Source organism: Microtus ochrogaster, unplaced genomic scaffold (assembly GCF_000317375.1).
Source record: "Microtus ochrogaster isolate Prairie Vole_2 unplaced genomic scaffold, MicOch1.0 UNK29, whole genome shotgun sequence".
In the NCBI taxonomy this organism is placed as follows: domain Eukaryota; kingdom Metazoa; phylum Chordata; class Mammalia; order Rodentia; family Cricetidae; genus Microtus; species Microtus ochrogaster.
Genome location: NW_004949127.1, coordinates 478185 through 500929, shown reverse-complemented (window position 1 = coordinate 500929; position 22745 = coordinate 478185). Strand labels below are relative to the sequence as shown.

At 42.8% G+C, this 22745-nt stretch overlaps 1 protein-coding gene across 4 annotated transcripts in view; it reads right to left on the bottom strand.

Annotated features, from left to right (window-relative positions):
• Positions 1 to 22745, bottom strand: part of Ubr5 (ubiquitin protein ligase E3 component n-recognin 5) — a 111066-nt gene that overhangs the window by 57932 nt on the left and 30389 nt on the right. For 2 of the 4 annotated variants that reach the window (XM_026789773.1, XM_005368109.3), the window contains exons 2-12: positions 18001 to 18045; positions 17315 to 17396; positions 16947 to 17023; positions 16026 to 16145; positions 11406 to 11595; positions 11096 to 11255; positions 10403 to 10552; positions 7843 to 8054; positions 1246 to 1362; positions 1042 to 1152; positions 49 to 203 (exon numbers count right to left, since the gene is read on the bottom strand). In XM_026789773.1, coding sequence (XP_026645574.1) covers positions 49 to 203; positions 1042 to 1152; positions 1246 to 1362; positions 7843 to 8054; positions 10403 to 10552; positions 11096 to 11255; positions 11406 to 11595; positions 16026 to 16145; positions 16947 to 17023; positions 17315 to 17396; positions 18001 to 18045 — 1419 coding nt within the window. The remainder of the gene's footprint in view (positions 1 to 48; positions 204 to 1041; positions 1153 to 1245; positions 1363 to 7842; positions 8055 to 10402; positions 10553 to 11095; positions 11256 to 11405; positions 11596 to 16025; positions 16146 to 16946; positions 17024 to 17314; positions 17397 to 18000; positions 18046 to 22745) is intronic. The other 2 variants (XM_026789774.1, XM_005368110.3) reach the window with 1 other exon arrangement.

The following is a 22745-nucleotide window of genomic DNA, read 5'->3' as shown; positions in this document are numbered from 1 at the left end:
AAAAAAAAAAAAAAAAAACAAACAAACAAACAAAAAAAAACCACTTACCACCAATATAAATTATTCTCCAGTTGGGCGCAGGTATAAAGGGCACAGCAATGTAAAGAAACTATCCGTTCTCCTTGAAGTTCAGAGTAAGTCTGTGCCGTGTGCTCTAACTTAGAAGCCACAGAACTTAGTGTTTCATCTACCCATGTAGCAACCTACGGGAAATAATAGTAGAGGCTTAAGTAAAAGAAGTCTCTTTGGAAACCCGTGTGGTCAGCATCAACTCCAAGTCTGCAATGCTCAGAGTGCAACAAAACGAAAGCAAGCACTCCAGAAGAGGCTCCTGGAGAGATGCTCAGGAGTAGGAACAATTGCTGTTCTTGCAGAGACAAGGTTTGGTTCCCACCATCCACACTAAGGCTCACAATCAACTCTAACTCCCATTCCAGGAGATCCGGCACCCTCCTCTGGCCACCGCGCATGCACACGGTGCTCTGACGCACGTGCAAGGAAGCAAAACACTCATCATGCTCATGAAAAACTTCATGCCTAACCTCATGTGAAGTGCAATGCCAGTCTCCAGCCACAGCACCCTGACAGCCTGACCTCATCTCAAGTGGAGCATCAATCCCAACAGTTCATCCATCTCTTATAGCTCCTTAAGCCCTTCCTTCTGTCTCTTAGCACTTTCCTTCCTAGCTTTTCCTGGTTACACTCTCTTTTCTTCCATTAACAGGAGAAAGCGACTTTATACACAAAGCTGGCAGGATAAGCCTAAAAGTTCAACCACCAGAACCCACAAACGTGTGAGAAGAACACTGTCTCTCCAATGCGCCATGTGCGCCCACACACAAGTAGACTAAGAAATTATAAATAGTTTCAAAGTTACATTATAGTATAAACTGCCAACAAAAAAATGAAAAGATGGAAGGACTATTGTAAACGTTACCAGGCTTTTAGTACGGACACGCATCAGAATGGAAGGTGGAGGGCAGAGGAAGAACGCCCAACTACCCATGAAATAAACCATCCTGAATGCGCAATGCTTCCCACCTTGTTGTTCTCAGTCGCTACAGTCGCTCGTATGCTGTTTGCAGACAGGAGGACGATCTTCTCGTTGGTCAATCCCAAAAATGCTGCTCGTGGATGATGCAATGAAGGATTCTTTAAAAGCATACGAAAAATGATTATTGAATGATTACTATTTCTTATGTTGATATGTAGTCATTCATTCCAAGAGTCAACATAATAAACTACCTGGGCATTTCTGTAAGGCTCAGGTTCACTCCATCTCCACTGATACAGTTCTCCTTTACTGCTGACAGCCAGAAGCTCAGAATACAGAGCCCCAATGCAGGTAAATTTTGTTCCATCCTATAAAGTAGAAATAAAATACAAATTGGTCAGATCACTTGGTTCAGGCTTGGCTTTTAACCACTGCTTACATAGGCAGATAAGTCACAATCTCAAGACCCTCACAAGTCCCTGGCTCCTAGGAACTCATTCTCCTTCAGCCATGCTAGCCTGCTTCCTGTCTCCAGGACGATATTCACCAGGACTGTTCTCAATGTTGTCTCTGCTTCCACCTTCAGATAACCCATTCCCTGTCCTCAACAAGTCTATGCAGAAGACTCAGCAGCTCTGACGCTGTAGCTGCTCTCACCCTGCCTTCCTCTCAGCTCACACATCGCACAGCCCAGAACACTATCAGATGACCTTTGCCAACCTCACAACAGTCCATAGAAAATACTCAGTGAGTGTGCTAGATTGGGGGGGGCGGGGGGTAGAGACCTTTCCCCGCTGACACCCATGTGCTTTTTTAAGGTAAAAGTTCATTAACTTTTAAGGGGGAAAGACATGTAATCGACCAGGATGCAATTATATATAAAAACAAGTAATGAATGTAAATAACGTAATTATTTTAATATAAGAACAATGACTGAACCATAAAATTGCCCAGAAACCTCAAAACAGAACATGCAGTAAAGAACCTTCCTTTGTCAAGGGCTATAAACAGGCTAGGCTTCAGAATACACAAGAGAGCACTGATCTCCATCTTTCTGCATCTGCAACCAACCATTTCAAGTCACCTTAAAAATGGCGTCAAAAGATACCACCCAAAAGAATTTACATTCTTTGAGTCACCCAATCCTCTGTTCCCTACGCCAGGGCACTGGAAGGCCACCCCCGCCTTCCTGGCAGGAAGTGCACCACATCTTACCTTCCCTATCTTATTCTCTCCTCTCAGTCCTTTAGCTGAAATTTAATTTAACAGTTGGGCGGTAGTGGCGCATGCCTTTAATCCCAGTACTTAGGAAGCAGGGGCAGGTGGCTCTCTGTTCACTGCCAGCCTGGTTTACAGAGTGAGTGAGTCCAGGACAGCTAGAGCTACACAGAAAAACCCACTCAAAAAACAAACAAACAAAATCACAACAAACTTAAATATATCAACAGAGGGGAGCCCAAAATCTAGGTCCACTTACTAACATGACTTGATTTCAATTACGTTATTTCTCTAAAACCATTCTTCACATCTGAAATAAATATTTTAATAAATATCTGGAAGGGGTGTGAACTAATATAGTAGGCACATGACCTACTATAAAACAAATGCTTGGTCAGATTAAGCTATGACTACACTGCTGGACCCAAACAACAACAGTTCCCAGACACAGGCTTCCTGCATCCCCACCTCTGTGTTACAGAATGAAAGCTCTTACCACCTCCTGTGTGCAGAGAAAGACCTCTTACCTTCACAGACAGGCACACAGAACACAGCCCTTCGTATGCCCCTTTCCCACAACAACCGTTAAAACTAGTCTGTCTTTTAGTCTGCCTTGTGGCAAACTGAATTCTCACTTAACTGCTTCTGAAACAAATATAATAGTCCCTCCAAGCGCCAAATGGATAACCTATCTGTTTCATCCATCTGCCCCTTCGAACTCTACAAGCCAGGAACGGATGCTGCCACACCATCTAAGTCCTAATGCCCAGGAATAGCCTGGGCTACACAGCTGCTTTGTGTCCTTTCTCCAACTCCCTCACACACTGTATGTCCCCCCAGATTGCATCACTGTCCCCTTACATTCCACCTTCAGCCTCAGTAGCTCAATCAACTAGCACACTAAGCTTTGAAATACAAATCCCTGGTTTATCTGCAATACTCTCTAAAAGGAAGCAAGGATATAATAAACATATCTCAGTACAGGCTTATGCATACATCTTAAGAGAGAGAGACTCAGAAGAAAGTAAATCACACCCAAAAGCACAAGTATGAGCTTCTCAAAGAGTTGCAGAAACTAAGACATACCCAAGTGTAGGCTTCCTTAAGCATCATCTTCCACAAGAAGATACTCCCACCCTCATAGGTGGTCCCTGCCTCCACAATGAGCCCATCACCCACTGTGTACTCTTGGGATCTATCTCTACTCTTCTTTTTCTCTCATCATCTAGCAACCAGTCCTAGAGTGGGTCTCCCTCCTTGGCCCCCACTATTCCTACTTTGGTTAAGGTCTTCACAGTCCCCCAACAATCCTGCCATGATCACAACTGACCAGATGTCCCCTTTCCTGCTCCTTTATGATATCAACAGTGTCACTTCCTTAAACACAGACAAAAACCTCACCAATCTCATCACAGTAATTTCCTAGAGACTTTTTTGGACCATTAGTCATCAAAGATCAAGTCTTCAATTGCTTGGCAAGTTGACTACAGCCATCTACAATATACTCCGACCAGCGCACCACTTCTACTTCCTGGGCTACAGCAGCAATTCTGTGCACTCACTGTTCTACAAGCATACCGTGAGCTCTCGGGCACCATCATGGTCGATGCCCACTTACTACCTCAAAACTGTTTCAGCATCAGTGACGCCTCTCTCCTATCAGTCCCCACGGGAATCTCTCCACACCTCAGGACAGCGCAGACGATAGTGCTGACGCATCACACTCCAGCAAGTGCTTCCCAGTGAGCTCCTACTGTGAGTTCTACAGACTTCAGGCCAGTGGTCACAACTGCGCAGTGACCACAGAAAACTGATGCCAACGCCTTACAGAAATGTTCTCCTGAGGGCTGCACAGCCCAGACAAAACACCCAAACTGCAGAGGGTCAGTGACAAGACCCTCTCAGAACTGATTGTTACTCAAAAAACAATAAAATGGCTTCCAAGCATGGCAGCCCACTGTTCACCTGGGCTGATGTCACAGAACCTGGAAATCTGCTATGGGTGATGTTGATGAACGGTACAACAACCAGCCTAGGGAAGGGACGGGGGGAAAATCCCTTGTTCACCACATGTCGCTAAAACTAAGCGCAGCACATTACCGTGAAGAAAATGGCCAGCATCAGCAGTCGGCTGCCCTGCCCTGCTCCACCTCTTTCTTTCCTGTGCTCTGTGTCGTCCTGTCTCATCTTACTCATCTCATCAAACTGCAGTTTACACATTTGTAAGCCTTGTTTTTGTCTTGTTGGCCTGGTACTTGCTGTGAAGTACAAGCCAATCCTGAACAAACGGCAATCCTCCAGAGAGCAGGGATCTTATGTGTGTGCCGTCACGCCTAAATGGAGCTAACTTTTAATGGACGCTTTTTAGAAATGTCAAATTATCAATAAAACATTTAAACTTCTAGAACTCATATGCATCCACATGAAAACCGTTAATATGAGGCAGCATAGTCAATAAGCATGTTCCAATGGTACCTTCTAGTCAGAGCCAGGTACCACAGGTCAGCCTCTCTCAGCACCTTCAAGAGATAACGCACACAACTTCGTGTGCACAGAGTTGGTAGGAATACAGGTACTTAATTCCCCTAAACTATCTGAAAACATATCCAGGACATGAGTGTTAGTTAAGTGCTGATCTGATGATCCCTTCTCAATACCCCCAGACAGCCACCACCATCAAGCCCTTCCTGGCAGCTCAGCAATGAGGAGTGGAAGCATCCTTTAAATGTATTGTCAAAACCAAAGCAAAGCTTTTACTTTAGTGAGGCTATTTATGGGGACAGGGGGAGGGGGAAGGGGTATATGAAACACCTTTGCGGTTTGCACAGGATTCTCCAGCATTTTACAGTAGATGGCCACCATGACTGAGCAGACTCAAACATCTCATCTCCTAGAGCTAGAACCAAGTCAGCTGATGCCTACTTATTTAACTGTTTTCCAGTGGTAGTTAGATCTCTAGACATGCATGTGCATGCGCGACATTATATCCAGGTCCTTTCACACCATCTTCCCATGCCAAGGATCTGTGATGACCAACTGTATTCGGCTTTTCTTTTTTGAAGATTCTACATTAAAGTGAAATCATACAGCGCATATGCTCTAATTGTTTCAGGTGCCTTCCTCTAACTCTAACCCTTTTGTGACAAACAGGAGATTCTGCTGACTACCCCAACCCCTGTGCACGCAACAGCTACGGTGACTCTGTCCCCTTTGGGCACACACTCCTCTGAGTCTGTAGTCCACTGACCTCTATACACAAATGGAGGCTGTGGCACCCACAGGAATAAACACAATAAATAAGAAAATGAGTCTAAAAATGAAAGAATGTGAATTAGGTAATTCCCTGAAATTAAAAAATGAGATACATTAATTTTTTTTTTTACCTCAAAAGAGACTATTTCCTATTTAAGGGACCCTGCCCAGGCTCTGGCCTCCTTGCTAACTGTACCACTATCAAGTCATGTGAGCACTGCTAGAGTGCTCAAAGTTTATAGCAACTAAGAGGACAGGGCTGAAGAGATGGCTCAGTGGTTAAGAGCTCTGCTTACTCTTCCAGAGGACCCAGGTTCAAGCCCAGCACTAGTACGGCATCTAACAACCTTCCAACACCCTCTTCTGACTTCCAGGAACACCAAACACAACAGACACAAACATACATGCATAAAAATATTTGATATACATAAAACATAAAAAATGAATATAGTTCAAACACAAACTATAAAATTCTGATGACTATAGTATACAAAATTAAGACTACCTTTTCATATACTGAAATGTAGAAATACATTATCCTTTAATCCCAGCACCATGAGTTCGAGGCCAGTCTGGTCTAAAGAGTGAGATTCAGGGCCCAGAGCTACATAGAGAAACCCTGTTTCAGACATAGATAAATATATATAGAGACAGACAGACAGACAAATTTTAAAACATGCAAAAGCTATCAAACTCACATTTCAAGTATTAATGTCTAAGTGATTATAATCTGTATCTTGTAATAGACTTGAAACTTCACGAAAGTTCCAGTTTTCAATACAGTCCCCGTACCTAGCAAAGCAAAGGTCTCTAGCAGCAATCAGTCAGCACACACCAGACACACGCTCTCCACCTGCTCTGCTTCTCAAGTGTTAACTCCAGCACAACATTCCCAACTCTCTTGAGCTGGGGACCCTGAGTTCTCAGCAGAGGGCAGTTGCTGCAGCTAACAACTGCATCCCAATCCTGTTTGTCTCTGTGGCCTATACACTTCCTGTAGCCCCTCTCCTACCTTCCCCTCCTCAGGAATCACAACCCTTAACCAATCTGGTGAAAACAAAACAAGTAACAGAGCTCTAAGGACCCAGGCAAGAGAAATGAGAACAATAATGTCTGAGCCCCCACAGTTGGAAGAAAGGAAGGAGGAGGGAAGGGTCAGAGAAAGAGAGGGAGAAGGGGAGGGCAAGAGGAAAGCAAGAGGGGGAAGACAGCGGGGAGGGAGAATAGGAGAAAGGGAAGAAAAGGAGGGAGATGGAGGGGGCAGCTACTGATGGCTTAAACACTACCACAGGAGGAGAAGGAAGGTGGCTAAGAAAATACAATTCAGGGAAAGCATGCTAGCTGCCAACAATAGCAGCCCAAAGACATAGTACATGGCCCCTCTTATATTCAAGTTTCCCATGTGAACTAAGTAGCAAAAAATACATTGACTGAATTAAGATTGATGCTATGGGAAAACATAAATATAGAAGGTTGAATATTTCCCCAAATCTGAGTTCAAAGAAATAAAAGATAAAACTCAGATCAGACTCTCCATCTGCTGGTGACTAACCTCCAAGATGCCCCACGCCCTTTCCCCTGCATAAGACAGGGCCTCATGTGGTCCAGCCTGGCCTTCAATTCCTGCTTCCTCACCTTCCCAAACACTAGGGTCAGGGGTGTGAACCAGAAACTCAGTTTATTTACGCTTAGGACTTAGTCCACTCACTATCTGGGGAATTGGGGGAAAGAGGACATGGTTTTTTATGAGTGAAGAACATGGATGCTAAGAACATCTGTAAAGGCCTTTGAAAATGGACTGACCGCTGAAGACAGTGGAACACACACCACAGCAGACTCCACTGTGGCAGAGGTGACTGCAGAGACAAGCCCTACATACACTCGAGGGCTTACTTAGTGTTCTGTTTTCCTAGGCCCAGTGTCACAGATCAAAGGGTATGTCAGAACACACTGTCATGAAATGGAGAGCCTCATCCTGTTCTGACATGCACACTGCTTCGGTGACCAGAGACTGTCCTGTAGAAACTAGGGTCCATCTGGCATATCAAATTCAGCAAAGTACATCTCTACCAAAGAATAACGATTATTTTAATTATCCCCAGGAAAAATGTCCCGGAGGATAAGTGCCCATGTGTGGCTGGAACTATCTCCCCAACTTCTCTGATTCACTCAGCAAGCAGTAGCAGCAGCACCACTGGACGAGCAGTCCATGGCTTGGGCAAAGCTCCAGAAGATGCTTCTAAAACAAAAGGCAGATGAGCACTTTAAAAGTGCTGCCTCTTTTAATAGCCCCGCAAACAACAGGACGAAAAGTAAACTCTTTACGGAGGGACGGTTGTTAGGAATCTACTTGAAAGTACAAAACTTTTCCCAAATACCTTATCAGGCCACCACTGTAAATCTTCCCCCAGGGACACCGGACTTTGGACAGGTGTGTTCTTCTTATCCGGGTTTGGCTCCCCTTCCTTGCTAGTAGAGCCCCTTTCATTATCGAATGAGGCCCCGTCAAGCCACCTTCGCTCCCGCAACCGTAGAACAGATTCTCGTTCCCGCAAAAGCTCGGAGTCTCTCTCTAAGGGAAGAAGGAGAACTGGTATGCAATCGGGTCACACCAGTGGGATAAAAGTAAGCCACTCTCTAGTACACACCCTGCAGGACGCAGCGAACAGCACTTCATCTACTCAAAATGCATACGATCAATATCTAACTAGGCTGACATGCAACATTCAAACATTGACCCTTCAAGTGACTAGATAAAGATTATACGCTAGTGTTTTTTCAAACTATGCAGAGGTCGTTTTTGGAGTAGAATTATTCCAAGTTTGGTTTGGTGGCTTTTTTTAATGGATTTAAATATTCTAGAATTATTTTATTACTTCATTATTCATATGAAATTCATATTATATCATTAGAAAACTTAGAATAAGAGTCTTTGGTTTATAAAATAGAGTTTCAAAACATTAAATACAAGTACACCAACTGGGCTGGCTAATTATTATATCAACACAACACAGGCCAAGTTATCTAGGGGGGAAAAAAAAACATGGATTCAGAAAATGCCCCTACCAGACTAGTCCGTGGGATTTTCCTGAAAAGTGGCTGGTGTGGAAAGGCCCAGTCCTATGTGGGGCTGTAAGAAGGCAGGTTCTGGGTGCTCTAAGAAAGTAGACTGAGCAAGCCATGAAAAACAAACCAGCCACAACATCCTCCTTGGCTCTCCCGCCACACATGAGTGCTGGGCCTCAGAGACTGTGATGTAGTAGTAGTTCGCACTGAAATAACCTTTCTCCTCCCTGAAGGGCTTTTGGTCATGGTGTTTTATCTCAGTAACAGAAACCCTAGCTAAGGCACAAACCAAGAGTATCAAATGTAACTAACAAATGTTACAAATCCTCCAAATCCTCGAGGTTTGTTTTCTCAATGAACAAACAGAAAAGCTTAAATAGGCTGAACTATATTTCGATAAAGTAAAAACTCAAGTCTTTGTTAAAGATAAATTTATAAGATAAATTTATCATGTTGGATAAATCATTTTAAATGTTTTGAGAAACAGACAGGCGTTTTTGTTTGGGTGTTTTTTAAGGGGAGAACCTTTCTACATAAATCTTTCTGTACTATCCCTTAAAATTGGCCTCAAATTAAAGCTACAGCTCCATTTTTGGATGTTTGTAGGCTACGTTTGAAAATCGTCCAAAGAGCCAGGTGTGGTGTCAAACACCTGAATTTCCATTTCCAGCACTTGGGAGAGGCAGGGGAAGGTCAATCAGTGATTTCAATTACAGCCAGGGCTACACAAAGAAACCCTGTCCTGAAAAATTAATAATATAGTAAAAAGAAACCTTTTGGACAATACATAGCTGAACCACATCAACTACTGCGTGAGGCTAGGCATGTCATGCAAGGCAAACCACTTGCCCAGCATGTGACAGGCTTTGGCTTCAATTTCCCAACACCACTGAAACAACATAAACTGCCACACTGCCCAAGTCAACAGTGGTTAGTACAGCTACTTCATGATTCAAACAAAAATATCTACACAGAATGAACTTAACAAACAGATATTTAGGAGTTGCTAATGTCAGAAAATATGTGTTTCAAAATTCAACACACGGCCCTGTTAAAGCGGTAAAGTCTGAGCTGCGACATGTGTTCATGTGAGAGGTGACAGCCACAGCCGACACGGTCAGAAACCAGTATCTGCAGAGCACGGCATCTTTTCCACTTTACTAATTATTCTAATTTTGGCTTATTTTGTCTATTATTTAAATCAAGCAGTTTTGAACTCTGGAAAGCAAAAAGAAAATTTCCCTGAGTAATAATGTAAGCTAACGTAGCTCCAAACCTGCACTACACACCTTTAAAGATTTTAAACAGTAATAATGTAAGCTAATGTAGCTCCAAACCTGCACTAACACCTTTAGAGGTTTTAAACAGTAATAATGTAAGCTAAAGTAGCTCCAAACCTGCACTAACACCTTTAAAGATTTTAAACAGCACATTAATAAGGCAAATATGTCTGTCCGTTTAGTACCAGTCAGTCCTGCTCGGTTTTTCATTTTCACTCGTACGTCTGCTCAGCATTTAAAATGAACACTACTGTGTTGTTTTAATCAACAAACTAAGGAGATTTTCTTTTTCTGAATGCTGCATATCACTGTAAACTAGAATTCTGCTTTCAGTTAGATCAAAATCTATCTTACTAGGTAAAAATATACTTAGGTAAGTCATAGCCTTTGGTTTATTTTATACAATAAAATCCTCTCTAAAATTCTATCATGGCACTCCAAAATACAAAACCTAGTTTTAAAGTCAAGGCTCTCAAGCAAACTGAATGCAGTGACTTCACCCTACTATCATATCTGAGCTCAGATACAGGCGAATTTACCACTATCTTTCCACATAGCCAACCCACAAATCAAGAAATAAATGCAAAATTACCTCGAGATGAGCCTAGCCTAGAAAGTGATGAACGGCGAAAAGAAGGGTAACCAAAATAGCTAATGTCCTCAGAAAACATGGCATCCGCATCAATAATGACACTTGGGTGGGCGGAGTGAATGTCAGCATCAAGAAGAGACATAAGATCTTCTACAAATAAAAACAAACAAATATAAGTTAAGACGCTATAGATAATGTATCTGTAGACCACTAAAGATCTCTAAAAATTAAAATACATTAAAATCAGAGACTGTTTTCACTGCAGGATCTAAAAAATAAAATTAACATTATGAACACAGATCTTAAGAACTAGAAAACATGTATAATTGCTGCAGGCTCTATTTAGTAAATTAAAGACCACTGTTAAGATACTTAATGATGCAATAAAAACAAAATACACACAAAATATAAATGCAGTTCAGTAAGTACCAATGTTCAGTAATGACATTTAAAAACAACAACATCCCATATGTCAAGCAGGGATAAATCCATGCAATATAAACATTTGTTAATTAGGATCTAGCACAAATCCAATGGATGGTTATAAAGGAACTTTATAATCAAAGTGCACAGCCAAGAGCTATCCACCACCTTCCAAAAGACAGACATAGTCAGCAGTTAGCCCTTAAAATTCTAGCGGGCAGCCAGAGCAGCAGGGGGGGGCAGGAGAAAAGTGTGAGAGGAGGCACCGACCTCCAGGAAGGTAGGATTCACTGGCGGTGTCGTCCCCGTCGTCTCCATCTTCATCGTCTCGGCTGAGTAAATTATTTACAGCAAGGTTTACATCAAGGTTTGTCCGCTGAAGTTCTCGAATAATGACACTTCTGGATTTGCCTTGTAAGACAACCTGGGCCTAAAATAAACAAGGGACAGTGCTGTGCTTTCTATTATTACTAAAGTCAGCTTTCTAAATCAGTAAAGAAAAAGCCCCATTTTTCAACGCTTTAGGGTTAGGCCCTCACCTCCCCCTCTTGCCTTTGTAGGAAAGGTTCTGCCAGCGTACCTGTGAAATCAGCTCCTCCGGGATGACAGATGCTGGGATAACTGGCTGGGGCTGGCTGCCCAGGAGCCCAGACCCCCGATCCCGTCCTGTGCGGATGACTCGAGTCTGTCTCCGGGAATCGCGAGCTCCAGCAGATGACCTCCCAGAGGAGCCTCCTCCACTCCCGCCCACTCCAGAACTCCAGCGGCTCCTGCACATGGGATGATTTGTGAACTTACAATCTTCAAACAACTCAAAGATATAAAGCTGAGTCACACTGTTATATGTTAGCTATTTAGTTAAAATTTGGGAATAAACTATAAAATAACTGTCTGATTTTATAACATGTAAATATAAATTTACTTTTAAGCAATAAATACAACATCCTTTCCATCTTTGTTCAAGACCTGCATACAGAGGAAGGCATGGCGGTGTTTCCCTGTGACTCAGGAGATAGAGAAGTCCAGCCTGGGCTACATACTGTGACCTTACCCAAAACAAAAGGGGTAGGGGCATGTCTGGGGACTTAGTTAAGCCCGTGAATAAACAGCAGAGTCCCCAGATTTTCTTAGCCAGCCAGCCTAGCTAGTAGGTGAGTCCCAATTCAGTGCCCTGCTGCAGGAACTACAGGAGAGTGACCATTAATACACACACACACACACACACACACACACACACACAGGGATGCACACACAACCACATCCATACCACAAACACCCACACATACGTGCAAAAAGTGGGAGAAACATACCAAGATTCGAAAAAATATATTAAGTAGAGTAGTCGCAGTCACCTGTGAGAGTGTCTAATGTCTGAACCTCATTCCTAATTTCATCTAAAAATATCCAGTTTGGTAAATAATCTTTGTGATCAATGAACACAAAAGAAAGGAATTGCTATTTCTACCAAGTGATTTCTGCCACTTTCCCTTAAGCAGGCACTAGGACCTGATGGGATAGACTGGGCTCACACATGTTCATCTCACACACGTCGCAGACTAAAACCATCAAGAGGTATGAACGCCAAGACAGAGGACCAGGGAAGAAAGTCCGCCTACAAAGGGATCTGTGTGTTTGCCTCTGGCACCAGGAGCTTCATTCACTGTAACGACACAGGAAGCTCTGCTCCAGGAACCCCTGCACTGAGGTGAGTCACCCACGACTCCAACTGTGGCTATAGGGATTGCCCATTCCATCTAACCTATCAGAATTCAAACTGAATATCTGCCCCATACCCACATTTCTCCTAAACGTGCTTTAGACAAAGATTAATGTTATGCTAAGCACATAGCACCGGGTAAGTACTGAATGTGTAATACCTTTTATCGATAATAGAGTTACAATTTTCTTAAATATTAAACTAAAACATAATGGAAAAGAGTGACTCTGCTCTGTAAAATTATCAAATCAATGCTACAATTCTAACCCAGCCATACAGCACTCAAGATTACACAAAAGGGCTGAAAATCACATAGTGTGCCCATAGCTTCACACCAAGTGTAGTCCAGATAATTTGTAAACTATATTTTTAAAGTACCTAGTTTTGTTTGTTTAAAGAAAAAGAGTCTGAGAAACTTCCCACTTAAGAGAAATGGAAAGAAAAATAAATATCACAGAATCCTACATGGCATGCTGGAAGTAAAATACCACATTAGATAAAACCGAGTATTGAAGAACTCAACAATAAGAGTGCTTCCCGTGCAAGCATGCAGAGCTGAGTTCAAAACCCAGCCTACATAAAAAGCTGGGTATGGTCCTATGTACAACGGTCAACCCAGGGATACGTGGGAAGAGGCAGGGCAACCACTGGGACTCCGTGGCTGCTAGCCTGGATGAACATAGGGCTCCATGTTCTGGAAAGAGACCCTGCCTCAAAGGAGTAAGGCAGAGAAAGGAGACAGCTGACAATCTCCTGTCTGGGCATATGCACAGGTGCAAGCACCAGCATACACATGCTCACACACCACATGTGATCCTCCACACCCTCAAACATCCGGTTTGTCAGAGTCCTGCTATGTACCACCTTTCCTACCTGGCCAGCTTCAACCTACAATTTCCAAGTATCTGCTTCACTTTTCAATCCAAAATCCATAGTAAATGATTAGTTCAGACGAAATCCACAAGGACTGTAGAGTCCAAGCCAGTGAAAGGCAGCTTATAGCCTACCTATGTATTAAATGACAACAGCAAAGACTTTTGACAGCCACAGCTCCTTTTTTAGCCTCACTATTAAGTAAGTTAACAAGTTAATTATAACTCTCTTCTCCCAGATAAATGAACTCTTACTTCCAACCTGGTTCAAAGTGAGTTAAGAAAAACAATAGATTTTTGAAACATCTCACGATATATACATTAAGTAATTATTAATGGGAGAAAACAGCAAGGCAGTCTTTAGTCCAAACTGCTGAACACAAAAACCAAAGGAAAAAAGGTCTTAAGATGACCAGTGAAAATAAACGACCACCTCTCAGATATCCTACTGACAGGGAAAAGAAACAGCGTGATTATCCCAAAGTCTTTCGAACACACACTGAAATGGAAACCATTTAGCTCAAAGTGAGCTAGCCAGATCTCTAGGGAAGAGAGGACAGGGTCCAGGAGGACGCTCTTGCTCCTACTCCACTATATCCTACTCAACGTTTGTGGTTAATGATATCCCTTTGCGAACTCAAGATCTGTCTGTCCTCAATTCTCAAGTGCCATACATTTCAAACTCTAAAGCGTGTTAACGGATGGATGAATAGGGAGAGAACAAATCAAAGAAAAGCACGTGCATACTTGACTGGAAAGTTTAGTTTTCAGAGTGACCTGTCACAATCTCACATTCCCATTGAACAGACCAGGTCTCTGCAAACCTGATGAAATCAGGCGTGTGAATGCCGCTTTGCCACACCGACCAGCAGCTCAATATGGTAAGGTGTCAGGGGTCAAGCAGGGAATGGTAGGGAAGAGTGGTCAACTGAGGGTCAGCTCAAACATGAGCAATTCTCTGCATTTCAAGTCTTAAAACTAGTCACAGTCCTCTTTGGAGGTTTTATCCAAAATCAAATGTGCTAGTCTATATTACTGTATCTGGGGCATGTTTCATCGGTAAATTCATAAAATTCCACCACTCTATTTGTCATTCTGTCATAGATATTATAACTACCTTAAACAGTTAAGAGCATTTAAATCAGGCAGACAATCTGAGCAACATAATTAACAGGTTATCAATACACATCAGCAAGCCTGTGAGCAAGTGCATGCACGCACACACACACACACCAAATATAATAATGTAAGTAATATAAGCCACTAGGCAGAAAGACATAAAAATTTAAAGGAGGGAAAGAAACTAATCAGAGGGAGTTCTTCCTTATAGTTAAATATAAAAAAAAGATGGAATTTTAAACTGCTAGCCAATGCTACTATAGTAACAACTAACACATGCAATCATCAAGGTATTAAAATCGATGTGCAGAAGCTTGAGGAGAAATCAAGATAGTCACATACTTGAAAATGTTTCTAGTTTTGGTTTTTTCCACAAAGTCCATGTGAATGACTAAGGGGGGAAGAGTGTTTGTACCAGGGGCATCATTTTCACCCAACAGCCAGAAGTAACCTCAGCCAGCCCAGCCCTGTGAGACCCATCAATATCCCATGCCACTGAAATGGGAAGGGAAGGACTGGGCTGTTCCCGCCCAACTGCCTGCTCTTGAGTCAATTTGAGTGAAAGGAGAAGCAGATCCAGACACCATGCACGTGCACTGTAAGAAGCTCCTTAACCACATCTGGGGCTAAGAAAACAGAAGGGCTAAGGAGCTGCCCTCACCAAGAGACTAAAGAAGCATGGCACTCAAATCCTACAGGGATCGCTACTGAATCCTCCTCCAGAGAAAGGATCCTAAAAGCACAACTGAGAAAATGGGGATGAGCTGTGGACCAAACTTTTTTTTTTTTTTCGAGACAGGGTTTCTCTGTAGCTTTGGTTCCTGTCCTGGAACTAGCTCTTGTAGACCAGGCTGGTCTCGAACTCACAGAGATCCACCTGCCTCTGCCTCCCAAGTGCTGAGATTAAAGGCGTGCGCCACCACCGCCCGGCTACCAAACAATCTTAAGTCCTTGCTTCAGAACTCTGCCCAAGGAAGAGCTGATGTGGGGAAGCTGAGTGGGAGGGTCCTGCTTGCTCTGCAGCCCAGACTGACCTCCAACCCCAGACCCTCCTTGCCTTGCTTGGCCTCTCAAGCTCTGGAGCTGTGAGGGTTTTAAAACCAAATTATTTCAGAAGTAAAAATAAATTAAAAACCTAAGATTAGGAATAAATGCCACTATAAAAGTGAAAACAAAACAAGATAAGCAGACTGTTTCTGTGAGGGTCACACCTAACTAGCTAGGCTTTGGGGGTCAACACAGAGGGGCTCTGAGGACTACTCAACCCCACTGTAAGTAACCAACAAGGAGCCATGCCAATAGACTTGCCATGCAGAATCTCAACTCAACGAAGAAATGTTTGTTGTTTGACATGTACTACAGATAACAGTTAATTTCCTAAATAACTGTATTCTTCCAGATTTAATAAATAAAATCATTTTGTTCTTGTATTATTTTCAGAATTCTTCAGCACGCATTATGTGAATAGGGCTAGCAACTGGACACAACTTACCCCAGAGTGTTGCCTGCCAGCCTGCCCAGAGTCTCAGAACCTGAGAGAAACCATGGGGAGTCACTTGTCCTGCCAGGCCTAGAAGTCCTCCCTGCCCCCGAGCTGCTATTCAGTTTTGACCTAGGAAAAATCAAGAGATGAACCTTCATAACACAGCCCAGGCTGCTGGGAAGATACCTCCAGGCTTCCCTGCACGAACCTCCTGTCCAGTGTCTGCCTGCCCAACAGGTACTCCTACCCAACTCCTGCCAGGTATGTATGCTGGCTACTCCTACTAAAATGTGTGCCAGGTGGCAGCTGCCCAACACTCACATTCCTTCCTCATAGAACCAGTTGTCAATTTTCAAATGGAAATGAATAATAAATAGTAAATTTTCTTTACATTTTAAAATCAACCATGTTTTTCTTGGAAATGATCAAATAGGAGCCGTATCTTGGGAAGCACCCTTTATTACACTGTAATTTTTACAGACCGAAATCTGAAGGGAAAAAAAAACTTGACAGCTTTCAAAGTGCGTTCCTTCATTTGTCCATAGCAATAAACATGACATAAGTCATTTCAGTCAGCCAGGCACACCGGCACGCACGGACGAACCTGTACTACCTTCTACTTGGGAAACCAGGGCAATAGGACATCTTGAGCATGATTCAAGACCAGCTTCAAATGTGGTACAAGACCTGGGCCATCTCCTACCCCAGCAGATCATTTTTTCTGTCATGCCTTTTTTTTTTTTAAATCGTTTGAGGATAATCAAGATCAGAAATGGGTTTTCTGAAATATTGTATTAAATACAAAATACAAGACAGAGATGTAGCTCCGTAGTAAAGTGCTTATTTACGATATACTATGCTCTAGGTTTGATCCTCAACACCATAAACACACACACATTTGCACATATGCAAAAAAAAAAAAAGTCTTACCCATCATTATTATCAGGTTTACCCAATTCCAGTCTGTCTGGTTGGACTGAAAAACCAATCCTACAAATTCTGCCATCCTAAAAGAAAAGAAAATATATAAAATTCTAAAAAAAGACATTAAAGTTTCAACTTACTCAGTAATCAGATTCTGCTTTCCATGATTGTCAGCTCAGAGGAATGGAAGCCCCTCCCTCCAGAGGAAGCCCACATCTGGGCTGAGGACCACAACAGCACAAAAGCCTGGGAACAGTACAGCCTGATGGGCTGCAGGGTCGGCACTGCCCAGTCCTCCTCCATACCTTCTGTTTCCTTGACTAAGGGAAGCATGAAGGCACAGGTGACTTCATTGCTTCACTTTCATTCCTCACCTCAAGAAGAAAGGCAGCGTGATTCGGTCCCACAACACACTGCTCAATAGTAGCCTGCTCCAGGACATTCAAAGGCGGGTGGCTAGGAAGAAGGAAAAAAAACATGCAAGTGAAATTGTTCTTAATTGAAAACAAAAAGAACTAATTCCTAAACATCCACCATAGTCACTGCAGTTGGGTAGTAAGCCAAACTGTTTACAAATCAGCGTTAACGGAAACTGTAACTTAATAAAAGATGTGGTGTCACAGCCTTTACTCCCATCATCTCTGTCTGTGAGTTCAAGGCCAGCCTGATCTACAGATCAAATTCAAAGACAGCCAGCCAGGGCTACATCGCAAACAAAGATTCTTAATCTAATCTAATTACTTTTTTAAAATTTATTTTATGTGCATTGGTGTAAGGGAGTCAGATCCCCTGGAACTGAGGTTAGACAGCTGTGAGCTGCCACATGGGTACTGGGAATTGAACCTGTGTCCTCTGGAAGAACAGCCAGTGCTCCTAACCACTGAGCCCAGTCCTCTAATCTAAATCTTAATCTAATAAAACCATAATAACCACATTAGACTACGGTATAAAAAAATGGACCCTTTTCCTAATAAAAGGCTACAGCTCCATTGGTAGGACAATTGCTTAGCACATTCAACCACAAAAAATTGCTAAACTTAAAACATTTTAAAATTCTTACCTGTTCAAATTGTACTTGTTCAGCTTCTCTGAAACTTCCCGCAACCTTGAAAAACAAACACCAAGTGTTAATAAAGTCTGGTACTGGTCCTGCATAAACAAGATGGCTCTGACAAACCTGCACCAGTCCCGGGACACACAGAGCAATCACAAGTGGGTGCTGCAATCCTTCCCCTTCCTAACCATCCACAACTCCACTATGACCATGCCAACCCCATTCCTAACCATCCACAGCTCCAGTGTTACCATGCCAACCCTGTCCCTAACCATCCACAACTCCACTATGACCATGCCAACCCTGTCCCTAACCATCCACAACTCCAGTGTCACCATGCCAACCCTGTCCCTAACCATCCGCATCTCCAGTATGACCATGCCAACCCTGTCCCTAACCATCCACAGCTCCAGTGTTACCATGCCAACCCTGTCTCTAACCATCCGCATCTCCAGTATGACCGTGCCAACCCTGTCCCTAACCATCCACAGCTCCAGTGTTACCATGCCAACCCTGTCCCTAACAGGTTATCCACAGCTCCAGTATTACCATGCTAACCCGTTTTCAGACAGGGACAAGGAGGCTTCTAGAGTTTTCATGACTGACAGCAGCAGCAAAGCTGGTCCCTGAGCAAATGCCTAATGGAAAACTCATTTATAAACCAGGTGTAGTGGAGCCCACGTTCAATAAAAACCAATCAAAAAATATGGAGAGGCCAGGAAGTGACACGCTCCTTTAATCCCAATACTTGGAAGGCAGAGGCAGGAGGATCTGTTGATCTAAGGTCTATCTGGTTTACAGAAGATTCCAGGACAGCCAGGAGCACATAGAGACTGTCTCCAAACACACATGCACAGCAGATGAGGAGCCAACATGAGCCTCTGGTATGCATACAGATGCACAATCCTCACAGGGCTACATAAGAGAGATAATAACTTGTGCTATACATTATAATTTGCCTGTTTCCCTCAAAGACACAGTCTGGAATTAATACAAAATGTTATCAGCCTAAGGGAGTAATTTTATAATGTACAATATAACCAAACAGAAATGTTCAAGAACTCATCTCTTCAATTGTTACCTACATAACTGTCCAGTCTTTTAAAACTTTCTTAGAAATAATTTTTCTATAGATAAACTGAGAATTTCAGAAAACACTATTAAAAATCAACAGGTCATAAATCAATAGAAGATCTATGAAACTGCTGATCTCTAAAAGTAAGGATGAAATCAAACTTTAACCACTTGTATAAGCTGCTTAGGGTTTAAAAAGCTTCCAGAAGAGGCTAAAGAGATGGCTTGAAGAGATGGCTTCTCTCCCAGCGGACCTGCACGGTGCTCACAGCCACCCCATGCCTTCCCGACCTCACGCCATGTGTACTCGCTACAGGCATACACAAACACAGGCAAGTACTCAGACAATAAAATAGGGAATTATGTGAAAGATTTTTAAATTAAAATAAAAGCCTACAGAGGTTGTTGCACCCATGGGTAATGTTCTAATTGCTGCAGTGAGTGACTAAGTTAGATGGAGGAGTCTGTCAACCTACCCTGCAAGTGCAGAGTAGCCGACTACTGGAGCACACCGTTGTCAAGCATGCACAATAACTAAGAAACAACCAAGGCATACCTGGTGGTTAAATTTTTCTGTTGGTGCTTTTATTTAAAACAAAAAACAAACAAACAAAAAAAACAAATACTGGTGAATTCTTTCTCACTACCAAAATTGTGGGTGCAATTTGTGCCATCACCCCTAAAAAAAATCCATCTCATTTTCCCAGCCCAGTGGTACATTTACTTCCTTTCTTTAACAATATGTCCCCTCGGTTCCAGGAGGGCGAGCTTTCCCCCTCAACTCCAATTTGCTCAATTAGAAGGCACATTCTGTTTCAAACAAGATTAAAAACAAGAATGGAATTCAGAGCTCTGAGGAGGCTAACTAGAAGATGAAGGCCAAATAGACAGAGCTGTGCTCCAGAGTGGCAGCAGCCTTCAGGAGACCTGATTGTACCAGACCCACCTTCACACAGACTTCCCCCACACCACAGTCACGACACACAGAAAGACACATTTGTTCACTAGCACAGAAACCAACTCTTTTCATTACCATGTCTTTTTCATTAGTTCAAAATATACAAACCAGCAGAGTGGGTCAAAACTTCTTTCAAAATTGGACAATAACGAAAATTTAAAATTAAATGTGTCAGTGATTTTAAACAGTATTTCTGGTAGATGCTTATGGGACTAAACTTAGCTTTGAGGATGTCAAAATGCCAGAAAATAATTTAATAACACATAAACTCAAGAACAAATTACAGACTACCAAAGACATAAAAAAATGATATCAGTTAAATTTTTTAATCTTAAAATTCACATTTTAAGACGGCCAGTGAAGCCGGGGCATGGTGGTGCACGCCTATAACCCCAGCACTCCGGAGACAGTCAGATACATCTTTGTAAACTCACTGGATTGGATTACAGTGAGTGCGAGGACAGCCAGAGACTGTGAGACCTTAGCTCAAAATACAAACAAAAATGGCCAGTGACACAGTTCAGAGGGAAGGGAGGGCACTTGCTACAGAAGCCTGATGCCGTGAGTTCAATCCCCGGCACCAACATAAAACCGAACAACACCAACTCCAAAGTTGTCCTGACTTCCACATACATGCCTTAGCGTGTAACCTGGACAAAAAAGGACAGGTCTCCACAGTCCAGTATCGTAGCACATGCTGGTAATTCCAGCCCCCAGGAGGCAGAGACAGGAGGCTCAAAACCAGCTTGAGACCAAACTAACCTGCATAGTGAGTTCCGGTGCAGCCAGAGGTGCAAAAGCAAGATAGTCACACAACAAATGAAACACTTGATGTTTTTTTAACCCGTAATTAAAGCTAGGTGAAGTATGGCTATGTTCTCAACACTCTCAGGAAGCCAGCCTGAGATACAGACTGAGTGCCAGGACAGCCTGAGTACATAAAAAGATCCCAATTCAAGGGAAAAAGGGGGGTAGGAACCCATAATTAGTGTCCTAGGTTCACCTGACATGCACACCAATTTGTGGAAGTAACACCGAGTGCACACTCAAGTCTGAGGGCTTCCCCCAGCTCGTCCACGCAGGTCCTCATCTATGTGAGGAAGGACCATTAGTCAGTCCTGGGCCTTTTCAGGCTCGGAATTCTTACAAATGCATAAAAAAGCAAATGTATCGGTGTATTAAACATATGCAATGTCAATGAAAAGCAGCATTTACTGGGGGCCATGAAAGGATTCAGCAGGTGAAGGAACATGCTAAGCTTGATGACCTGAATTGGATACCCAGAGCTCACACGATGGAAAAACGCCAGTTCCTTCAAGCTAATCCTCTGGCCTCCACAGGAATGCCATGACATGTGTGCACACACACAATAAATATTTTTTAATGAATGAAATAGCATCTAATATATCAAAATCATACTGATCTAAAAAATTTCATATACAAATAAATTTTACATAATCACCTAGAATCTTCCTCCAATTATCAACTTAATTCATTAACTCAATCCTAAAACATACATAACATGACAAGGAAACCTTCAGCACAGAGTGGGCTCTGCTTAGGAGCATCTGCCTCTCTCTACGGCCGAGCGCAGATCACAGGACCACATACCCACCCAGCAGACCCACTAAAACTGCTAGTGCACCAGCTTCCAATGCTTAAGGACACAAGCTAGACTTCTCACAGCAACAAAACAAAAGCAACATTTCTTTCTTAAAAAGCCAAATTTCACTCACAACTAAATATCTTAAACCTCAACTTAGTAGCAGACTCAACAGTAAGCCTGTGAGGTGGCGATGACACACAAAAAATGTGGAGGCGTGATGTTGATCTCTACTCTCCATACAGTACATGACACACGGACAAACATACCCACACATGCATGTTCAGTTTATTAAATCAAGCAAATAAATAATGAAAAATAAATACACAAATGCAAAAAAATAATAATAATTGCCCATCCTTCTCATGAACAATCACAGAAATCAACCAGAACCTCCTGGCTATGTACTTTCAAAATGCTTTTCAAAGGCCAGGCACGGGGACACACTCCTTTAATCCCAGCACCAGGCATGGGAACACATCCCTAATCCCAGCACCGGGGAGACGGAGGCAGGCAGATCTTAGAGTTGGAGCCAGCCAGGTCTAGATTACCAACTTCCAAGGCAGACAGTCAAGAAAAGCAGGTGGGCGTGTCGAGCAACTGAGCTCATATACTGTAGCAGCGAGCAGAGTGCCCTTCACTGCTTCCAGTTTGGAGACAGCCCACACAGAAAGACCACCCCTGCCCCAAGAAAGGCCATTTCCTCAGTGGCATGTATACTGATCAAAGTCTTCTAATCTCTCTTTGTTCGGTAACAGGCCTGTCCACATTTTCTCTCTTTGAATTGATCTGACATCATTCTAACTCTTTTACCTCCTTGCCTACCCACCCAAAGAGAACCGTGCTCAGTAGCAAACATCCGACATTACTCTCCAATGACCCCGAGTCACACAAATGAGGGCTTTTAGAGAAACTTCCATGCCACCCAACTAGGACTTAAACTTGCTCTAACACTTAGGAAGATGGCAAGTGCCAGGCTACCAAAGACTTTCACTTTACCAAGCAAATAATATAAGACACTCACCCTAGATGCATTCAAAATGAAAAAGAAGCTTCTAGTACTGTAAATACACTATATGATGCACGTTTCTAGTACTGTAAATACACTATATGATG